We start from the raw sequence: 18519 nt of genomic DNA on the forward strand, positions 1-18519 counted from the left end.
AGTTAGGGGGCCCAGATTACCTTGCTAAGGCCCTGTCAAATGGATTACTTTTAAGCTGCTTTTATGTGCTTTTTGAAGTTTCAACGTTTTGGCCACAATTTATACTTGTATTTTTGACCTACAGAGCTAAAATATTTTTCTAAAAATCTTCATTTATGTTCTGCAGAAGAAAGAAAGTCACATCTTGAATAGCATGAGAGTGAGTAAATGATGTGAGAATTTTCATTTTTGGGAGAACTATCCCTTTAAGGCATGACCTCTCTTAAAGCTGCTTTAATACGGTGTGCTATGTGAAAAGCGCTATACAAATTATTTGACTTAAATTGCTTCATGGTCTTGTTTTAAAGTATGCCTACTTATGAGGCACAACGACTTTCTTCCAGACTGTATTGTCAATTCAGTAAAAAATAAATAAAACATTCTTCAGAGAATTGGGCGAATGTCTGTAAAGAGTCTGGGAGAGACCTCGCTCAATGCATATGACGGTGTTGGACCACTCTTGTCTTCAACTGTGGAAATTGTATTTCCAAAATGGCGGAGTACGATTTGACCACCAAGATCGCGCATTTTTTAGACAGACATTTGGTTTTTCCGCTGCTGGAGTTCCTTTCTGTCAAAGAGGTAAGGTATAAATCAAGAATACACAGTCAATTCATCGCTGTTTAGTGATATTTAATTGATTCCTAGGCGCTAAATGACCAGAGCCACGTTTACCCGGATAGCGCAGATCTGGATAAAGATTCGGTTTTCTGATCTGATATTTAACTAAAAAAATGTCACACTCATAGCGATTACACCCACAATTCCTGGTAGATCAGTTGGATTTCATTTAAGACTATATTAGTGTTTCGTACGCCTTACCGTAGATCTGATCTGTCTTTGTGATTACACACTAACAGAAAATGGCATGTATTACCATATGTTTGTAATAATACCGAGGTATTCTTTTAAGTAATTTGAAGTATTATGTAAATACCCTGAAAATTGTAGTCATGCTGTACGATTGTATATTTATCCCAAGTACCATAGTAATGCCAACTGTTACTATCACTGTACCATAGTACTATCGAAGTACTTGGAAATGATAAACGCTAATGCCATTTAAATCTAGGCTATATTGTGCATAATTCATTTATTAAAGAAATATTCCGCGTTCAGTACAAGTTAAGCTCAATTGACAGCATTTGTGGCATAATGTTGGTTACCACAAAAATAAATTTCGACTCATTCCTCCTTTTCTTTAAAAAGTCAATAATCGAGGTTCCAGTGAGGCACTTAAAATGGAAATGAATGGGGCCAATTTTCCCAATTTTCAACAGTATAAACACAAGACATAAAGGATATGAGTGTTAGCGTGATTTTTAGTTCAAACCTTCAAACCTTTTCAGTGTGAAGTTATAGACAATTTTACAACTTTGTTTCCATGATGATGCTATGCCAACAAACCCTAAAATGACTGTAAAAATGTCGATTTAAACAACGTTGCAGCTCAAATAATATACAAGTTTTAACAGAAGAATGAATACAATTATAAGCTTCACATTTCTGTTTAAACCCTCCAAAAATTGCCACATTTCACTTTCATTGTCTCTATTCACTTCCAGTATATGTGCCTCACTATAACCTTGATTTTTGCGTCTATTTTTATTTTTTTGAAAGAAATGGAGGAATGATTCTAAATACATTTTTGTGGTAATCAACACTATGCCACAAATGCTGTCGATTGAGCTTAACTTTGACTGAACCTAGAATATTCCTTTTAAGAATAAATTAAGAATAATAAAAGTCGTCCTTTGAAAATTTGTCAACAGGATTTCTACACAGACATTATCTAATTCTTTTGTAATTTTATCCTTAAACTTTTGATCGTATGGCTTCTAGACTTAGCTTTCTAATGTATTCAGCTTTGCTTTCCTATATTAAATATCCTGATATAGTCTTGTTTACGGATTTGTTTTAGATTTGCACTATGTATGTGTGTGTATGTATGAAGGTGTGTGCCTGTGTTTATGTATGTATGTATAATTATATATATATATATATATATATATATTTTTATATCTATGTCTTGCTGCTGTTTTTGTATTGTTGTGCACTGGGAGCTCCTGTCACCAAGACAAATTCCTTGTATTTGTAAGCATACTTGGCAATAAAGCTGATTTTTCTTCTTCTTCTTCTTCTTAAATCCCCTTTTTACTGACAACTGTTTCAGATCTTCAATGAGAAAGAACTTCTTCAAGGGAAGCTGGATCTTCTCAGTGACACAAACATGGTGGACTTCGCCATGGACGTATATAAGAACCTTTACCCCGACAAAGAAATTCCACATTGTAAGTGATTCCTTTCATGCCTACACTACACAGTTTTCAATTAAATAGGATTTTTCATGTCACTTAAGCCTATTTTACACCTGGCATTAACATCCATTTTGGATGATTTGATCACAAGTGGACAGCGCTAAATATCTTCATGTTGTTCCAAACCTGTATGTCTTCCATGGAATACAAAAGGAGATGTTAGGCAGAATGTCAGGGACTGCAACACTGTCAACTTTCTTACATTTCTCAAATAATTACAGAAGTTAAGTTTTTTTTGGTGGTGAACTATCCTTTTAATAGAATATAAATGAAATTAGTACCTGAGTCCCTTAAACAGCACGTAATAGCAACAGCAAATATACATTACAAATATCAACATTCATGCTATTAATATTTTCAGTTCTAATCAATCAGTCACTGGCAAAACGTCTACTATAGAATAATGAAATATTTATGTGTATATGGGAAAAAGTATTGTGTCAGAGAGAGGACACCGCTACATTTGAATTGCCACCAGTGGAGAGAATTTGGTGTTGTTTGGCCATCTACATTAGGAGCAACATGCAACTGGTCCATGCAAACTAGCCAGACCGTGACTATATAGAGAATAAGTTGCATTATAATTAGGACTGTGTATCGATTCCAATTTTGAATCAAATTAATTACATTATATGCCGATAAATAATTCAGTCTAATTGCATATAAATATGCGCTGAGAAAGCCCCTAAAATAACATCAATTCAATATATAATTAAATTATGAATATTAGTTCCTTTTTAATAATTATATATGTAATATATATTATAAATGTAATAATTCAGATAATTAAAATGCATGAATTTTTGTGGCAGACAAGCATTGATGAGACTATACAAAAAGTGGATTTAGAAGGTAATGTATTGTTAATTGTCATATTAATTGATTAGCCTACCATTGGTCTACACGTAGAACTCTAGATGCCTGCATTTGGTATTGCGCACCTGTCCAGCTGTATTTGAATGCAAGAACACATCTTGTGCTGTTGCCGGTGTCAAGCAAGTCTGAATTTGGTTTGCTCTCTGATATAGCTGCACATTGCCTATACAGCTGGTTCTTCAATCTTGAATATCTCCGATGGTATAAATATTCCATATTACGGTCTGGGGACATGATGAATTGCGTTAACTCTTTTAACACTTTAATATAATTAATTCATTAAATTATCAGCCCTAGTTAATATATACAGTGCCTGTAGAAAGTCATCATACTTAATCAAAATCCTTATTACAAATCCTTACATTTGTCACATTACACCCTGGAAAATGAATAACCTTCCATATCAAAGTGAAAATTACATGTAAAAAAAATTCTAAACAACTATTAAAAAATTATTCATAAAATGCCTGGTTTAGATAAGTGATCACCCCCCTAATGGTACGCAGGCTGCGGGACAGCTTTTTCCCTCAGGCCATCAGACATCCTGAACTGCTAACAACACCATACCTTAGGACCTTAACACTAAATTAACTGGATTTCACTGGACTCAATTTGTTTATATATATATCTCATATTATTATTAATATCTACCCCATCACACACTTCTAACAATTAATGGCAACACAATAGTATATGCCACACATCACTGCACGTTGTGTATACTGTGTATACAGTGCTTAATTCAATTCAGCGCAATTGCCACTAACTGTTTAGTTTTTATATTGTGTTATGTGTATTTTGTAACATGCAAACTGTGTAAACATCTGTTTATTGTTTTTCTGTATAGTGTTATATTGTTATTCTGTATATTGCTAATTATCATTCTGTATATTGTTATTCTGTATATTGCTAATTATCATTCTCTATATTGTTATTCTGTATGCTTATATTGTTATAGTGTACATTGCTATTCTGTTGAGTGTACTTATACTTATTGTATTTAGATGTATGGCTGCAATGTCTGGACCACACACATAAGCTTTTCACACATCATTTCACTTGTGTAATGGTGTAGAGGCCGTAAAAAATAGTTGGTTGAGTTGAGTGTCCATTGGCGCGGAAGAAATCTGCTCACTGTTGCTCTCAACGCTCCCACTTGGGGCATGGTACAGCAATATTGTATTATCTACTGATGTCTTCTCAGTGGCATACTATACATACTACTCTTACTGCTTTTACCATATCGATCTATGGTAAAAATAGTAAGAGTGGTATGGTAGTGTTATGCTTCAAACTTGACCTGTGATGCTTTCAGGACACGGTACCACACAATTAATGTGTGCAATATTAATTTGAAGTCTGTTAAAAGACTAATTTTAACAAAAATGTGATATAACACTCAATCCAGTAGAATTGAGTCATTATTGTCAGGTGTTGAAGCTACCATGACAGATAACACTGCTTTCATCTCACAGAGGTTGACTGGCGCCTGGCATTTTTCGGTCTTCATTTGCATAGAGGAATTTGAACCAGTTCGACACCCTCGACTGCCCACAACGTTTTCTTCACACATTTGTCATTCCCACCATGCACCTCGCGTGCCTGGTGCTCAACTTCCATTGGAATTAATAAAAAATTCTTGCTCAGCTTCTCTCAACTCCACCCAGAACATACCATATAGCATGGTAGTGGCAACTTTGTTGTGAGGGTGAACAATCTGTTCAGTGGGGACTGGGCAATTGGTCAGGATTGAAGGAGAAATGGATGATGCCATGTACTACCAAATTCTTTATGGGGTGGAGGGATTTTCTCCCCTTTTTCTCCCAATTTGGAATGTCCAATTCCCAATTTGCTTTAAGTCCTCATGGTGGCTTAGTGACTCGTCTCACTCCTGGTGGTGGTGGACGAATCTCATCTTGACCATCAACCCATGCATCTTATCACGTGGCTTGTTTAGCGCATTACCACGGAGACATGGCACGTGTGTAGGCCCACGTCGTCCACCGCGGTATCTATGCACGACTATCCATGTGCCCCACCGAGAGCTAACCACATTATAGCGATCATAAGGAGGTTACCCCATGTGACGATACCCTCCCTAGCAAACCGGGCCAATATGGTTGCTTAGGAGACCTGGTTGGAGTCACTCAGCACGCCCTGGGATTCGAACACACAAATTCCAGGGGTGGTAGCCAGCATCTTTCCCAATGAGCTACCCCTGTACTACCAAATTCTTGAGGAAAATCTGTTGCCCTCTGCTCGACAACTAAAGATTGGCAGGTGGGTAACCTTTCAGCATAAAAATGACCGCCAAAAAACATAGCAGTGGCTAAAGGATAGGAAGGTTAAAGTCCTTGAGTTGCCAAGTCATATCCCTGACCTAAATCCAATAGAAAACCTGTGAATGGAATTGAAGTGAGCAGTCCATTGCCACTCACCCTGCAATTTGACTGAACTCGAACAATTCTACAAGGAAGAATGGCCAAATTTTCCCCAATCTAGGTCTGGGAAGCTAGTTGAGACATCCAAACAGACTGATGACTGTCATTAAACCAAAAGGTAGCTCTACAAATATTACGTAATTCCAGGGGTATAATCACTTTTCAAATCCTGTTGTCCTAGATTTTCATCTTTTATAAATATTTGGAAAAGTTCCTTTTTTTTTTTTTTTTTTTTTTTTGTGTTATTTTTTTTCGTTACTTGAATGTTGTAAGGCTTTGATTTCAGGCTTTAAGACAAAAAAGTGACTATTCCAAGGGGGTATGATGATTTTCTAAAGGCACTGTACCCTAAATGAAGTTATGTAACACTTTCAAGGACATCCTTGAAAAATAGGGTTCATTACATGAAATTTCTCTCTGTCTCTTTCTGTAGCCCTAAGGGAGAAGAGAACCACAGTAGTGGCCCAGCTGAAGCAGCTGCAGTCAGAGACTGAGCCCATCGTCAAGATGTTTGAAGATCCAGAGACTCAGAGACAGATGCAGTCCACCAGGTCTGCTGTCCAGATCACACTTTGCTGCCTTTAGATTTATTCTGTTTCTGTTGTAATGTGCAGCTGCCTTTGTGTAGTTTGTTTAATGGATGTAAATTCATGAAATCACTTCTATCATGCTCTTCTTTGTTATTAGAGATGGAAGAATGCTGTTTGAATATTTAGCAGAAAAACATAGTGTAAGTTTTGCAAATCCCATTTTATAATTATGAATTTCTTAACCCTTGTGTGCTGTTCGGGATGTTTTCAGCCACTAGGGGGTGCTGTTGAGTCGTAATTTGGCCATAACTTTCTCCGTGTTTCAGCAAATGGAATGATTTTTGGTGACAAATCTTATTTTCACACATATTTTAGGAAAATGCTTTGAAAATTTTCAAAAACTCAACAGTACACTGTGGGCAAATTCACTACCCTTTCGTTATGTTCGTGGCTGAAAACAGCCACTACTTTAAACTGCTGTAAAAATGTATCAGATAAATATTTTTTTCACATTTTTTTGCATAAATCTATTAATCAACCTCAGTCCTGTTCAAAACTACTAAATGTTTAAAAAAAAAAAATCAGGATTTTAACTCTTTAATTGCCAAATTCATAAATGATGTCACTGATTTGGGGGAAAAAACACACAAAATGACGTATTTTCAATACGTCATTTAATGCATGATTATATGGTGTCATGGCTTTGCAATCAAAAAATTTGGTTATAATGGAAGTCAATGGGGCAAAAACAGCCACGAACAGTAAATGAGGGAGAAAAAGTTAAAATCTGATGCTGCACAAAAACTAACAATGCATCGAAACCAATGTTGTTTCTAATCTTTGACATGTCCAAGATTGTGATAAAAGGTTAAAAAAAAATCCAGTCCACAATCACATTTTATATTGAAAATATGTCATTTCGTATGATTTTTCCCCCAAATCAGTGACATCATTTATGAATTTGGCAATTAAAGAGTTAAAATCCTGATTTTTTTTTTTTTAAACCTTTAGTAGTTTTGAACAGGACTGAGGTTGATTAATAGATTTATGCAAAAAAATTTGAAAGAAATATTTATCTGATACATTTTTACAGCAGTTTAAAGTAGTGGCTGTTTTCAGCCACGAACATAACGAAAGGGTAGTGAATTTGAACAGTGCACATGGGTTAAAGATGAGGTGTGTAATTTCTGCGACACTTTGGCGTCACCAAACAGAATTGCAAAAATAATGACTTTTCAAACAGGTTTCTGTCAAATTACATTTTACAATTGTTGAATGCCATATTTTAACATTTCATAATATCTGTGTATTCTGACCCCTTAGTTTCGTCAGGAATATTTGGATACGCTTTACCGTTACGCCAAGTTCCAATATGAGTGTGGCAACTACTCGGGGGCTGCTGAGTATCTCTACTTCTTCCGCGTGCTAGTAAGTGTTGTTTTTCATATAGCGAAAGCCCTAGTCTGTTATTTATTTCTTTAGAAGTTAATGTGATTTGTAAAGTGTGAAATAGACTCTGAAATTACAGCCTCAGGCAATGTTGTAGGAAAAAGTGAAGACTAGATGCAAATTAATTGGACCTGTACTTTTTTGGGTGGTTTAACAGCTTTTGATTTTCGTAATTTACTTGAACATACAACCAGTAACAGTCAAATAGCTTCCGGTGTTTAGAAAGGTTTCACAAACATACATTAGCCTGAAAGTGTTTTGCAGTGGAAATGAGAAGAATGTAAATGTTGCTTTGTACAGGACTTACAAGTACATGTTAGGTGAACTTTTCAATATTAGGTTTTAATTATAAATATTTAGAGTTGCACTTTTAAATAATTTAAAAAAAGATTTCCAGGCATGATGCGACAAGTAATTTTTTTGTCTACACTGAAACGGAAATGCCGCTGTGATGCATCACAATCCCAGCCAGTCAAAACATATTCAGCATTTAGTATACAGCTATATTGTGTGGAATTTTGGTACAATTACATTTAATTGTGGGCGGGGCTCCCCACCGCAGTGCAGCAGAAATTAACCAAGCAAACGACTGAATGTCTTGTCAGTTATCACAATCTAGGCATGTTAGGACAAAAACTCAGATTAACGTGGAAGAGATTAATTACTTTGTGTTTAAATATATAGTATTCATTTGTATTGCTTGTTAAATATAGATATTTAATTGTTTTTTCTCAGGTTCCCTCCACGGACAGGAATGCTCTGAGCTCTCTCTGGGGGAAACTGGCCTCTGAAATCCTCATGCAGAACTGGGAAGCAGCCATGGAAGACCTGACCCGCTTACGAGAGACCATCGACAACAACGTAAGTCTGTTTAGCATCCTTTAAGCCTCTGTCTCACCTGTACAATAGAGGCTTTGTGGCCATATTTCATCTGGAGAAATCCAATCCAAAGTGTATGATACACACTGGTAATTTGCTTTATTAGCTATGTTCCTTGAGGCTTGGATGTGTACCATATGACACTAGATCACCTATACACACAAAATTGGCCAGGATGACATTTACATTGCATTAACTTTGAGAAGTAGACACTTAGCATTTTTATTTGCAATGTGGTTGATTGCAAATAATTATTTGCAATGTGGTTGATTGCTCCTGGTTTTATTGGTCTTGTTGCTTTGCATGGCCTGTAATGTAATGTCAACGGTGGGACATAAGTGTAACTGAAAAATCAAGAAGTGTTGACATTTTATAAATAAATTATGTTTTTCATTCCCCTCACTGTTCAGTCAGTGAGTTCCCCTCTTCAGTCTCTTCAGCAAAGGACGTGGCTCATTCACTGGTCTCTGTTTGTATTCTTCAACCACCCTAAAGGCAGAGACAACATCACTGAGCTGTTTCTCTATCAGCCCCAGTGAGTACCACTACAGTAATTTTTTACTATTATAAATATTGTACACTACAATATTTTTACAGCATTTATTCATCTTTATTTATTTATTTATTTTTATTTATAAACATTTATTAGAGGATCAGCCTCATGAGATGAAACATCTCGTTTTCATGGGGGTCCTCAGTAACATATCCAAGCAATATAGAAAAGTAAAACAACAGAGTAGATACAGTATACAAGATACAAGAAAAACCTAAACACACTCACGACACACACACACACACACACACACACACACACACACAAGCTCTCACTATCCCTCCCCTTCACAGAAAGTAAAGTAAATCACAATGGTTCCCAAACTGTGGTATGTATACCACTAAACAATAACACCTTATTTAATCTTAGACTCAGCATGACGGTGCTCTGAAAGTCAAGCATTTTAAGAGTGGTAATAAGTGTGACACAATAATCCCAAAAATAACTGACAAAGTTGACATCACTAGATATGTATTTCTACAAATAAACATTCATACACCCATAGCTAACATGACACATAATAACGCTAAATCTGAAATATTGAAACATAGACAAGTATTCTCAAGATGTGTTAACAAAGTAGTTCGGAACAGAGGAAAAGATGTAAGCGAGCGGATAAATGCAGGAAGGCTGTTCCAGTCACGAGGGGCTTTAACACAGAAGGCATATTTCCCAATTTCTCTCTTAGCTCTAGGAACAGTAAAGAAGATCTGTTCATTGTGATGAAGATTATATTGTGAGCTATAAGGCACTAAATATTGCGATAAATAATATGGATATTGAAAGTGAATGCATTTAAATATAAGCTGAAACCAATGAAATTGTCTTCTGGCTGAGGGTGCAAGCCAGGACAGCTGGTCATACATCACACAATGATGTGTCCTATAGGGGCAGCGAAGGACGAATCGACACAGGCTGTTGTATACCACATCGAGAGAGTGTAGACAAGTGACAGTAGTGTTAGCATATATAATATCTGCATAGTCTAGTATAGGTAGCAGCAACTGGGAGACTATTCTTCTCCTAACCTGAAAATTAAAGCAGTCTATCGATTGATATAATGTTTTAAGACGAAAACTAAGTTTGTTGTTAAGCGTGTGTATATGAGCTTTGAATGAAAGATCATTTTCTAGCCAAACACCAAGATATTTAAATTTTTCAATTAACTCTAAAAGGAGAAGAATCCAGAAAATGCAGATTAAGATTATTTCTCTCTTTCTTCTGGAAAAGCATACAGTAAGATTTTGACTTATTCAACAGAAGTTTATTGAATGACAGCCAGTGCTGGACAGAATCAAAGTCACACTGTAAGGAATAATTTATGTCAGAAATATTCAAATTGGAGCAATATATATAATTGTATCATCTGCATAAAGATAAATGTCACATCCTGAACAGCAGAGTGGCAAGTCATTAATAAAAATGGAAAATAACAAAGGCCCAAGTGAAGAACCCTGGGGTATGCCTTTATCTACACCTATAAAATTCGACTGACTACCCCTGAAGGACACACACTGACGGCGGTGATGGAGATATGAATTAAACCACAGAAGAGATGAACGGGAAAGGCCAATTGCGTATAATTTATCCAGGAGCAGATAATGATCAACTAAATCAAATCTTTAAATTTAGTTAATAAGAATTTAATTGTTCATGCTAATTCATGTTAGTTCATAGTGCATTAACTATTAATTATAATAATAATGTAATATAACATATGGCTTAACTTAAATTTGCCTTTATTGTAAGATTATTATAAATGTGAATCAATAAATTGTTTGTGTAAGGGTTTTGGCTATTAAGCTTACACTGTAAGTGACATTAACAAATTGTTCATCACAATTATGTGTGTGATGGTTAATCATCAGCCACAATTTCATAATTATAACAGCCCTGTGCTCAGCTATAACAAGCATTTTCAAATTGCTCATTAAAAAGTAGAGGTGTTACAAACCACATTTTTGTTCTGCTGCATTCTCACTTGCCAAAGGGACTTGCAAGATAATGAATGCTGTGTTTTGTGACTTACTTCATTGGGTAGCTAAGGAACACTCAGTGTTAACAAGGGATTTACTCCTGAAAGCGTTAAGTTCTTTAGGGGCAACAGTGCATGTTTGCGTGACCATATAACAAGCTGAACTCAGCCTGAGCACTTTGAAGATGACACACACACTGTGTTGAGTGTTTGAAAGATATTTGTAATGTAATATATTTTAACAGGACCAATAAAAGAAGACTTGTATTATTAGACTTGTGTATTAAATGTACTATGATAGTTAATCTCATTGTTTGGAATGTAATCGGTCTGGATATCGATATAGTGTTATTGATTGAGTTATTGGTTAAATTCTGACCCTGTCTTTTTTTATATTTCTATTCAAATTGATAGTATCTTTTCAGTTCCTGATTCAATAATTGAACTGATTACTGGGAAATAATGCAAAAACAGTACTTTCTGCAACTAGGGCTGCACCTAACGATAATTTTTTCGATTAGTCGATTAATCGAACGACTAGTTTGCAGATTTTTCTAAAGATTTTGTATTATTATTTCTTCATTAATATAACAATGAATTAACCAAAATAATATAAAATTGTCTCATTAATATTTCAATATTTTAATAAATTATCTTCTCTTAAACACAAACAAATGTACAAGAAACAGAGTGTGCACTGCAGGGCATTATTCTGCAACAAAAATAGCCCTGTTTCAACTGTAATCTCCATTTTACAGTCCAACATTAATTTTATTTTGGAGAGATTTTAAGAAAGACGTGTTCAATTCGAGTAAAAGGAATGTGCAATCTATATTTAACAATCCAACAACAAAATAAAATATAAAATTCAAGTCACTTTCAGTAGGAATATCAAAACATTGTGCAACCTCGAGTTTAGCAGTCCAACATAAAATTATTTTACAGTAAAATTAGTGCAATTTGAGTAACACTTAAATGTTTTTCTAACAGGAATAACTAAATCTTGTGCATTCTTAATCAACTCTCATTAAAAGAAACATTTTTAACAAAACAATTCACAAGGTAGGAACCTAATAATGAAAATTAGGGGTCACGATTGTGAAATTTGGCTGATAATTAATTGTCAGACAAATAATTGTGATTATGACTATGATTACTGTTTTAGGACTATGATGATTCATTGTCTGTTTAAGGTGTTTCACATATATGATGATTAATTACCATACAAACTCACTATGTGTGCTTCATGCACAGTCATTTATACAAATTTAGCTTGGGTCATATAATAAAATAAGGGTAAATGATTTCCTTTTCAGGCTTCAAAAACTTATGAATGACAGTCAAATAACATTATAAAATATTACAAATAATATTTTATTTATCAAAATATGTCTAAATAACTAAACTATATCTCTCTTATTTGTCTGATTTACTTTTGATCCATTGTAATTTCAATGTTTTGTTTTCTTTTGTAACCAAGCTAACCTGTATAGCTATTATAGTATATTATATTATGCAATAGTAAAATATATCTGCCTTAAATTCTTCACTTTCACACATTATTTTAAGGCTCTCTGATTAACTCACAAGCCCTTATTTCTCAAGTAATGAGATGCTGCCATCTTGACAAGCGATCCGGGATGCTTTCGCTTCAAGTGTTCGTTCATGGTGGTTGTACGGCTGTGATAAGCCATTTCCAATTTGCATATCTTACACAGCACCACATCGTTTGGTCTCTGGCTAAAATACTCCCACGCTTTAGATCACCACGGGCAAGTTTTTTTTTAGCTGCAGTTTGTTCTTCGGGGAATCCATGCTTAAACCGGGTGGTGCCATTTTAATTATTCCATTGCGACGCACCGACGCATGTTATGCAAATCGACGTATTTTTATAATCGATGACGTCGATGAATCGTCCCAGCCCTACTGCACACACAATAACCATACACCACAATTAGTGTTGTATGATTCCTTTAAAGAATCACCCACGAAGATGTAAGAAGTTACTGCTAACACAAGTTATTCATTTAAATCTGTCCAGAATTTTTCAATCAATCTGTCATAGCAGCAATTGTAAGTCATTAAAACAAGAATTGTTTTGTCTATTTGTGTTGATGAAACTTAAAATTACTTTCATAACTAACTGGTTGTTCATTTGACAAATTAAAAATGCATATTCGTGGCAAAAGAGTTTTTTTCCTTTGTAATAAATTGCATTTTAAATGAATAAAACATTAAACTGTGATTTAGAATGCAGCAATATGTTACCATAATAGTATTTTTAATGTTTTGTTTTTATATCTTTAAAGGAGGACAGGGAGCTCCCGCTGCGAAAACAGAATTCTATTGAAAACATTAGTAGTGCTGTTATGTATTTAATGTTGTGGTTTTTCAGGTACCTGAACGCAATTCAGACTATGTGTCCCCACATTCTACGCTACCTAACTACGGCGGTTATCACCAATAAGGACGTGAGAAAACGACGGCAAGTCCTCAAAGATTTGGTCAAGGTCATCCAACAGGTACTTGGCAGCACAGCAATGATCACGTTAGGGATGTGCAAAAATAATTTTCAAAATTAAGTTGTCAATTGGTTGTTTGAACAATTAGTTGGTATTGAGGATATCTTGTATGAGACACCAATAGTTTATTTTACTCATACAAGCACAGGAATTTGATGTTTTTACCCAATATATGAACACCAATTAAATGTTTTTTCTATTTTACCTATAAATGTACACTAATCAAACAGATGATTTATTCCATTATGTGGATGTTTTGTTTTACCCATACATGTACATCAATCAAACTTTTTCTTTTTGTTATTTATTTATTTATTTATTTATAAATATACACCAATCAAACATATGTTTTTTTTACCAGAACGTGGGCACTAATCAGAAATGTTTTTGCACATGCACGGACACCAATCAAACTTATATATATATATGAACACCAATAAGATGTTTTTCAAAACATTTTTTTTTTTAAACTTATAAATGTACACCAATCAGAAGTTTTGGTTGTTGGCTGGTTGATGACTAGTTGAACATCCTGTCCCATTCCTTGATCTGCAAGCTAGCATGGTCAAAACGCTTACATATTTTGATAACGTTTTTATGAAAGGCACATCTGAGTTGAGCTGTTTATTTCTGTTCAGGTTGTTATGAATAGTTTTGGTTCAGATGAATGAGTTTAGCAAATTCTCCTTCAAGGTTTCCAGCTTGTCATGCTGCATTTCATTCAATTTCTTTCATTCTTGTTAAATGTACATTCTTTTTAGGGGCCGAGCACCGAAGGTGCATAGGCACCTATTGTATCCATTACTCATCGTCATCTTCTTCTGCTTCAGCAGCCAATAGAACCGTACATAGGAAAATTATGAAATTTGGCAAACTGATAGAGGATTATATAGATGCAACTATAACTGACCCCAATTTGGGGTCCCTTAATCCAACGCTCTACCCCCACCAACTGTTCAAAATGTCACTTATGTTTATAACTTTTGAACCATAAGGCGTAGAAACAAATGTAATTTTTTCTCTGATTCCTTGGGTCATGGCGAATCTTTTGGGATAACTTAAAAATTTTGCTCAGCACTTTCGTTTTCCCACTATTTTGAAATGTCTGAAAAATCTACTTTTTCCAACTCCTACTAGACCATATGTCCCATTTGCACTAAATTTGTCATGTATCATATAGAGACACTGGGAACAAAAAGTTATATAAAGCTTTTTGATAGACCAAGCTGTTTTTAAATTCTGCTTAAACGGTATCAACGGCAAGCACGCCAAAATGGAAGTGAGGCTCTATCTTAACACTTTAGCGTATTGACACAAATTTTGGTATATGTCATAGCATGAATTGAGGGTACCTGCAGCATTTTTGAACAGTGCCAACCAGTGGTCAGGAGATATAGATATGGCTATTTAGGCATATAACTTTTGAATAGTTTGGCATAAAATTATGAGGCTGTTGGATTGTTGGATTCCTTGGAACATAACGATTTGAATAATGTTCCTATGTTGGCCATTTAGAATTTTGTCATTTTGAATTATAAATTATGAAATTAGGTATGTGTCTTCGTGGCCATGTGTTGAAGGTACTCAAAGTTTGTGAACAGCGCCACCTATTGGTCAAAATATATTATAAAAACGCTTATAACTTTGGATTACTTTGACCTATTTTTATGACTTGTTTTGCTAGCTTCCTTAGGTCATGCTGAGCATGGTGATACCACATTTGCATTGGTCCACTACACTTCCTGTTCGCTGTTTTGAATTTAATTGAAAGCCTACTTTTTCGAACTCCTAGGCCGTATATCAGATTTGCACAAAATTTTGCCTGTATGATCTAGGTACCCTACTGACAAATAGTATAAAAAGCTTTTCAATAGACAAGGTGGTTATTTAATAACACATTCAACTGAGAGATGGCAAAAATTATCTGAGGCTGTATCTCTGCAACACTCTATATTGAAACGAAACTTGGTATATGTCCTCATCACCATGCCTTGATGGTACCTGAGCACTTTGGGCACAGCGCCACCTGATGGTTCAGAAATCTGGAAAATTGCTTTTTATACCATTTCTTTTCAGTTCTTTAGGCTAAAATTATGACACTAATACCAAACTTTGTTTGACCATATGATTTTGTCCTGAGATTCCATATTAAGTTTCAGGATGGTGTCATCTAGTGGTCAGAATTTGTCATAAATGGTTCTATGTACAAATTGCCTTTATTCTGCTTGATCTAAAATTATTATTTTGGCCTCCTTTGATTAGCCAGCAATGTTTGCTAACTGGCTAATTCTGCTGCTTAAATGTTTGGCCCTGGTAATTGCTGCTTGCAGTTATATTTAAGTGTTGATTCCGTTCTTTTGAATTAGTAGCACTTTTAAAATGCAGTCTAAAGGGAAGTGCTGCTTGGGCAATGCCAAGTTTTATACCCACAACTGTGTCACTTGCTGTCAAATTAATGTGAGATTAATGCTTCACTTTGCTTTTCATTCTCTCAACAGGAGTCATACACGTACAAGGATCCCATCACAGAGTTCGTGGAATGCCTCTATGTTAACTTTGATTTCGACAGCGCGCAGAAAAAACTGAGGGAATGCGAGTCGGTAAGGTTCACCACCAGCTGTGCACGTATGAGTGTATACTTGCATATAACACAACCACCAAAGATTTCATTTCTGTAATTCCCACTGTGAAAAACTGTGCTGTTACATTGGATATATGAACAGTTTTTGTATTTGAAATGTAATATTATTTTAAATACCAGTTTTAATTATCAAGTCTAATGGGTTCAAAGTAATGCCTACATCTTCCCAGGCTGCTGTTATTCACACCTCTGAGGAAGAACTAGTTACTGGGGGCATCAAATTCATGAAGGCCGTGTCCACGCTAATCTGCTTAAGTTTAAAAACCCTGTATGCGGTTTTGAAGAGCGTTTTCAAAAGTCTCTATTTTCAGTGGTGAAAAATGGTGTGAACATAGCAAAATCATATTCGTGCCTAAGTAGCAGGTAAAGCACTCATTCTTCAGCACATCTGTATATTCAGCTCAGTTGTATCCCATTTCAAATTTGCCTGCCCCTAAACGTTATGCAAACAACAAACTGTGGTTGGTTACTTGAAATGTCGATTACGGTTGTGAAATAAAAATATATATAAATATATTTGAATGATAGATAAAAATGCACATTAAAATGCTAAAACTGTGCATTAGAATTTGTGTGCCAAGCACTGAAAATGACTTCAGACGTATCATGTTCTTGTGCCAAAAAAGCTAGACACAGCGAACGAATGTCTAGGTGCATTTGACACGGCATCTAAAACTAGCCCAGTGGTCAAAAACGTCCATCTAGCAAATGTTTACCTTGAAAATCAATTTAACAGCGCTCTGTCTGATGTCCTGTTTGAATGGCTCCACTATGCTCAGATAAATACTGTTACCATGATGAGGTATAATCTAATCGACAAATGCAGCTTCACAACAGAGTTTAACCGAATATGACCACTTTTTAGGAAAGTTACTACAGTACAAACTGGTGGTATACTGTGCAATGGTTAACATAGAATGGTCTATTGAAGCATTTATTTTCTCATTTAATTTTTAACTTAAGATTATAGAATATGAAATGTCTAAATCTTTTTAATATTTGACTTCTTTTTTTCATCATCTGAATGGGAATTATTTTTAATTTGTTTTCAAGGTTCTGGTGAACGACTTCTTCCTGGTGGCATGCTTGGAGGATTTCATCGAAAACGCACGGCTGTTCATCTTCGAGACATTCTGTCGGATCCATCAGTGCATCAGCATCAGGTAGCCCCACCTCCTTGGAGGTATCCTGATAGAGTAGCATAAAGCTAATCCTCTTAGTACTTCAAATAGAATGTAGCGTGCTGTGAATTCACCGTGCTGCCAGGATCAATGGGACTCCAGCCAAATCTGACAAAAGCTGAGAGACGGCACAATGTGGTGGATTTCGGCAGAGAAAACTTGAGGGAAAGAGAGATGGATGCGAGAAAAAGAACAACAGTCCTGTTTGTTTACAATTTAAGCAGATGGTGGTATTCCAATGTTTAAGTTTCTTTGAAGGTGATATTTTTTTTATTCAGGCCAGGATTGCTGTTGCATGGCATATTTTCACACGTAAACTGTTTTACACTTTAAACAGATGTTGTAATTCAGATGTGCAAGTTTCTAAGTTTTGAAAGTTGCTATTTAGATCACACCTGGATTGCTATTGTGGGGTGTAAATTCAGAAGTTTACATACACTTAGGCTGAAGTCATTAAAATATTTTTTAACCACTCCACAGATTTAGTATTAGCAGACTATAGTTTTGGCAAATTACATCTATGTGCATGACACAAGTAATCTTTCCAAAAAGATTGTTTCACTTTTAATTGACTATATCACAATTCCAGTGGGTTAACTGTGCCATTAAGCAGCTTGTAAAATTCCAGAAAATTATGTCAAGCCTTTAGACAATTAGCCAATTAGCTTCTGAATTGGAGGTGTACCTGTGGATGTATTTTAAGGCCTACCTTCAAACTGAGTGCCTCTTTGCTTGACATAATGGGAAAATCAAAAGAAATTAGCCAAGAAAAAAAAAAGCCAGACTACAGTTTGCAAGTGCACATGGGGACAAAGATCTTTGAGAAATTTCCTCTGGTCTGATGAAACCAACTTTGAACTTTTAGGCCATAATGACCATTGTTGTGTTTGGAGGAAAAGGGGTGAGGCTTGCAAGCTGAAGAACGCCATCCCACACGTGAAGCGTGGGGGTGCTTTGTTGCAGATGGGACTGGTGCAATTCCAAAAAGAGATGGTATCATGAGGAAGGAAAATTATGTGGATATATTGAAGCAACATCTCAAGATATCACCCATGAAGCTAAAGCTCGGTCGCAAGTGGGTCTTCCTAATGGACAATGACTCTAAGCATATCTCC

The 18519-nt window shown here is 35.4% G+C and overlaps 1 protein-coding gene across 1 annotated transcript in view; it reads left to right on the forward strand.

Annotated features, from left to right (window-relative positions):
* Positions 1-274: 274 nt before the first annotated feature.
* Positions 275-18519, forward strand: part of eif3eb (eukaryotic translation initiation factor 3, subunit E, b) — a 28691-nt gene continuing 10446 nt past the window's right edge. Inside the window, exons 1-10 of the mRNA XM_052093522.1 lie at positions 275-621; positions 2213-2330; positions 6108-6225; positions 6362-6404; positions 7528-7632; positions 8389-8514; positions 8943-9067; positions 13456-13582; positions 16081-16182; positions 17277-17386. Of these exons, the coding sequence (XP_051949482.1) occupies positions 532-621; positions 2213-2330; positions 6108-6225; positions 6362-6404; positions 7528-7632; positions 8389-8514; positions 8943-9067; positions 13456-13582; positions 16081-16182; positions 17277-17386 (1064 nt within the window). The 5' untranslated portion in view covers positions 275-531. The remainder of the gene's footprint in view (positions 622-2212; positions 2331-6107; positions 6226-6361; positions 6405-7527; positions 7633-8388; positions 8515-8942; positions 9068-13455; positions 13583-16080; positions 16183-17276; positions 17387-18519) is intronic.

The sequence above is a fragment of the Xyrauchen texanus genome, chromosome 26 (assembly GCF_025860055.1).
Source record: "Xyrauchen texanus isolate HMW12.3.18 chromosome 26, RBS_HiC_50CHRs, whole genome shotgun sequence".
Lineage (NCBI taxonomy): Eukaryota > Metazoa > Chordata > Actinopteri > Cypriniformes > Catostomidae > Xyrauchen > Xyrauchen texanus.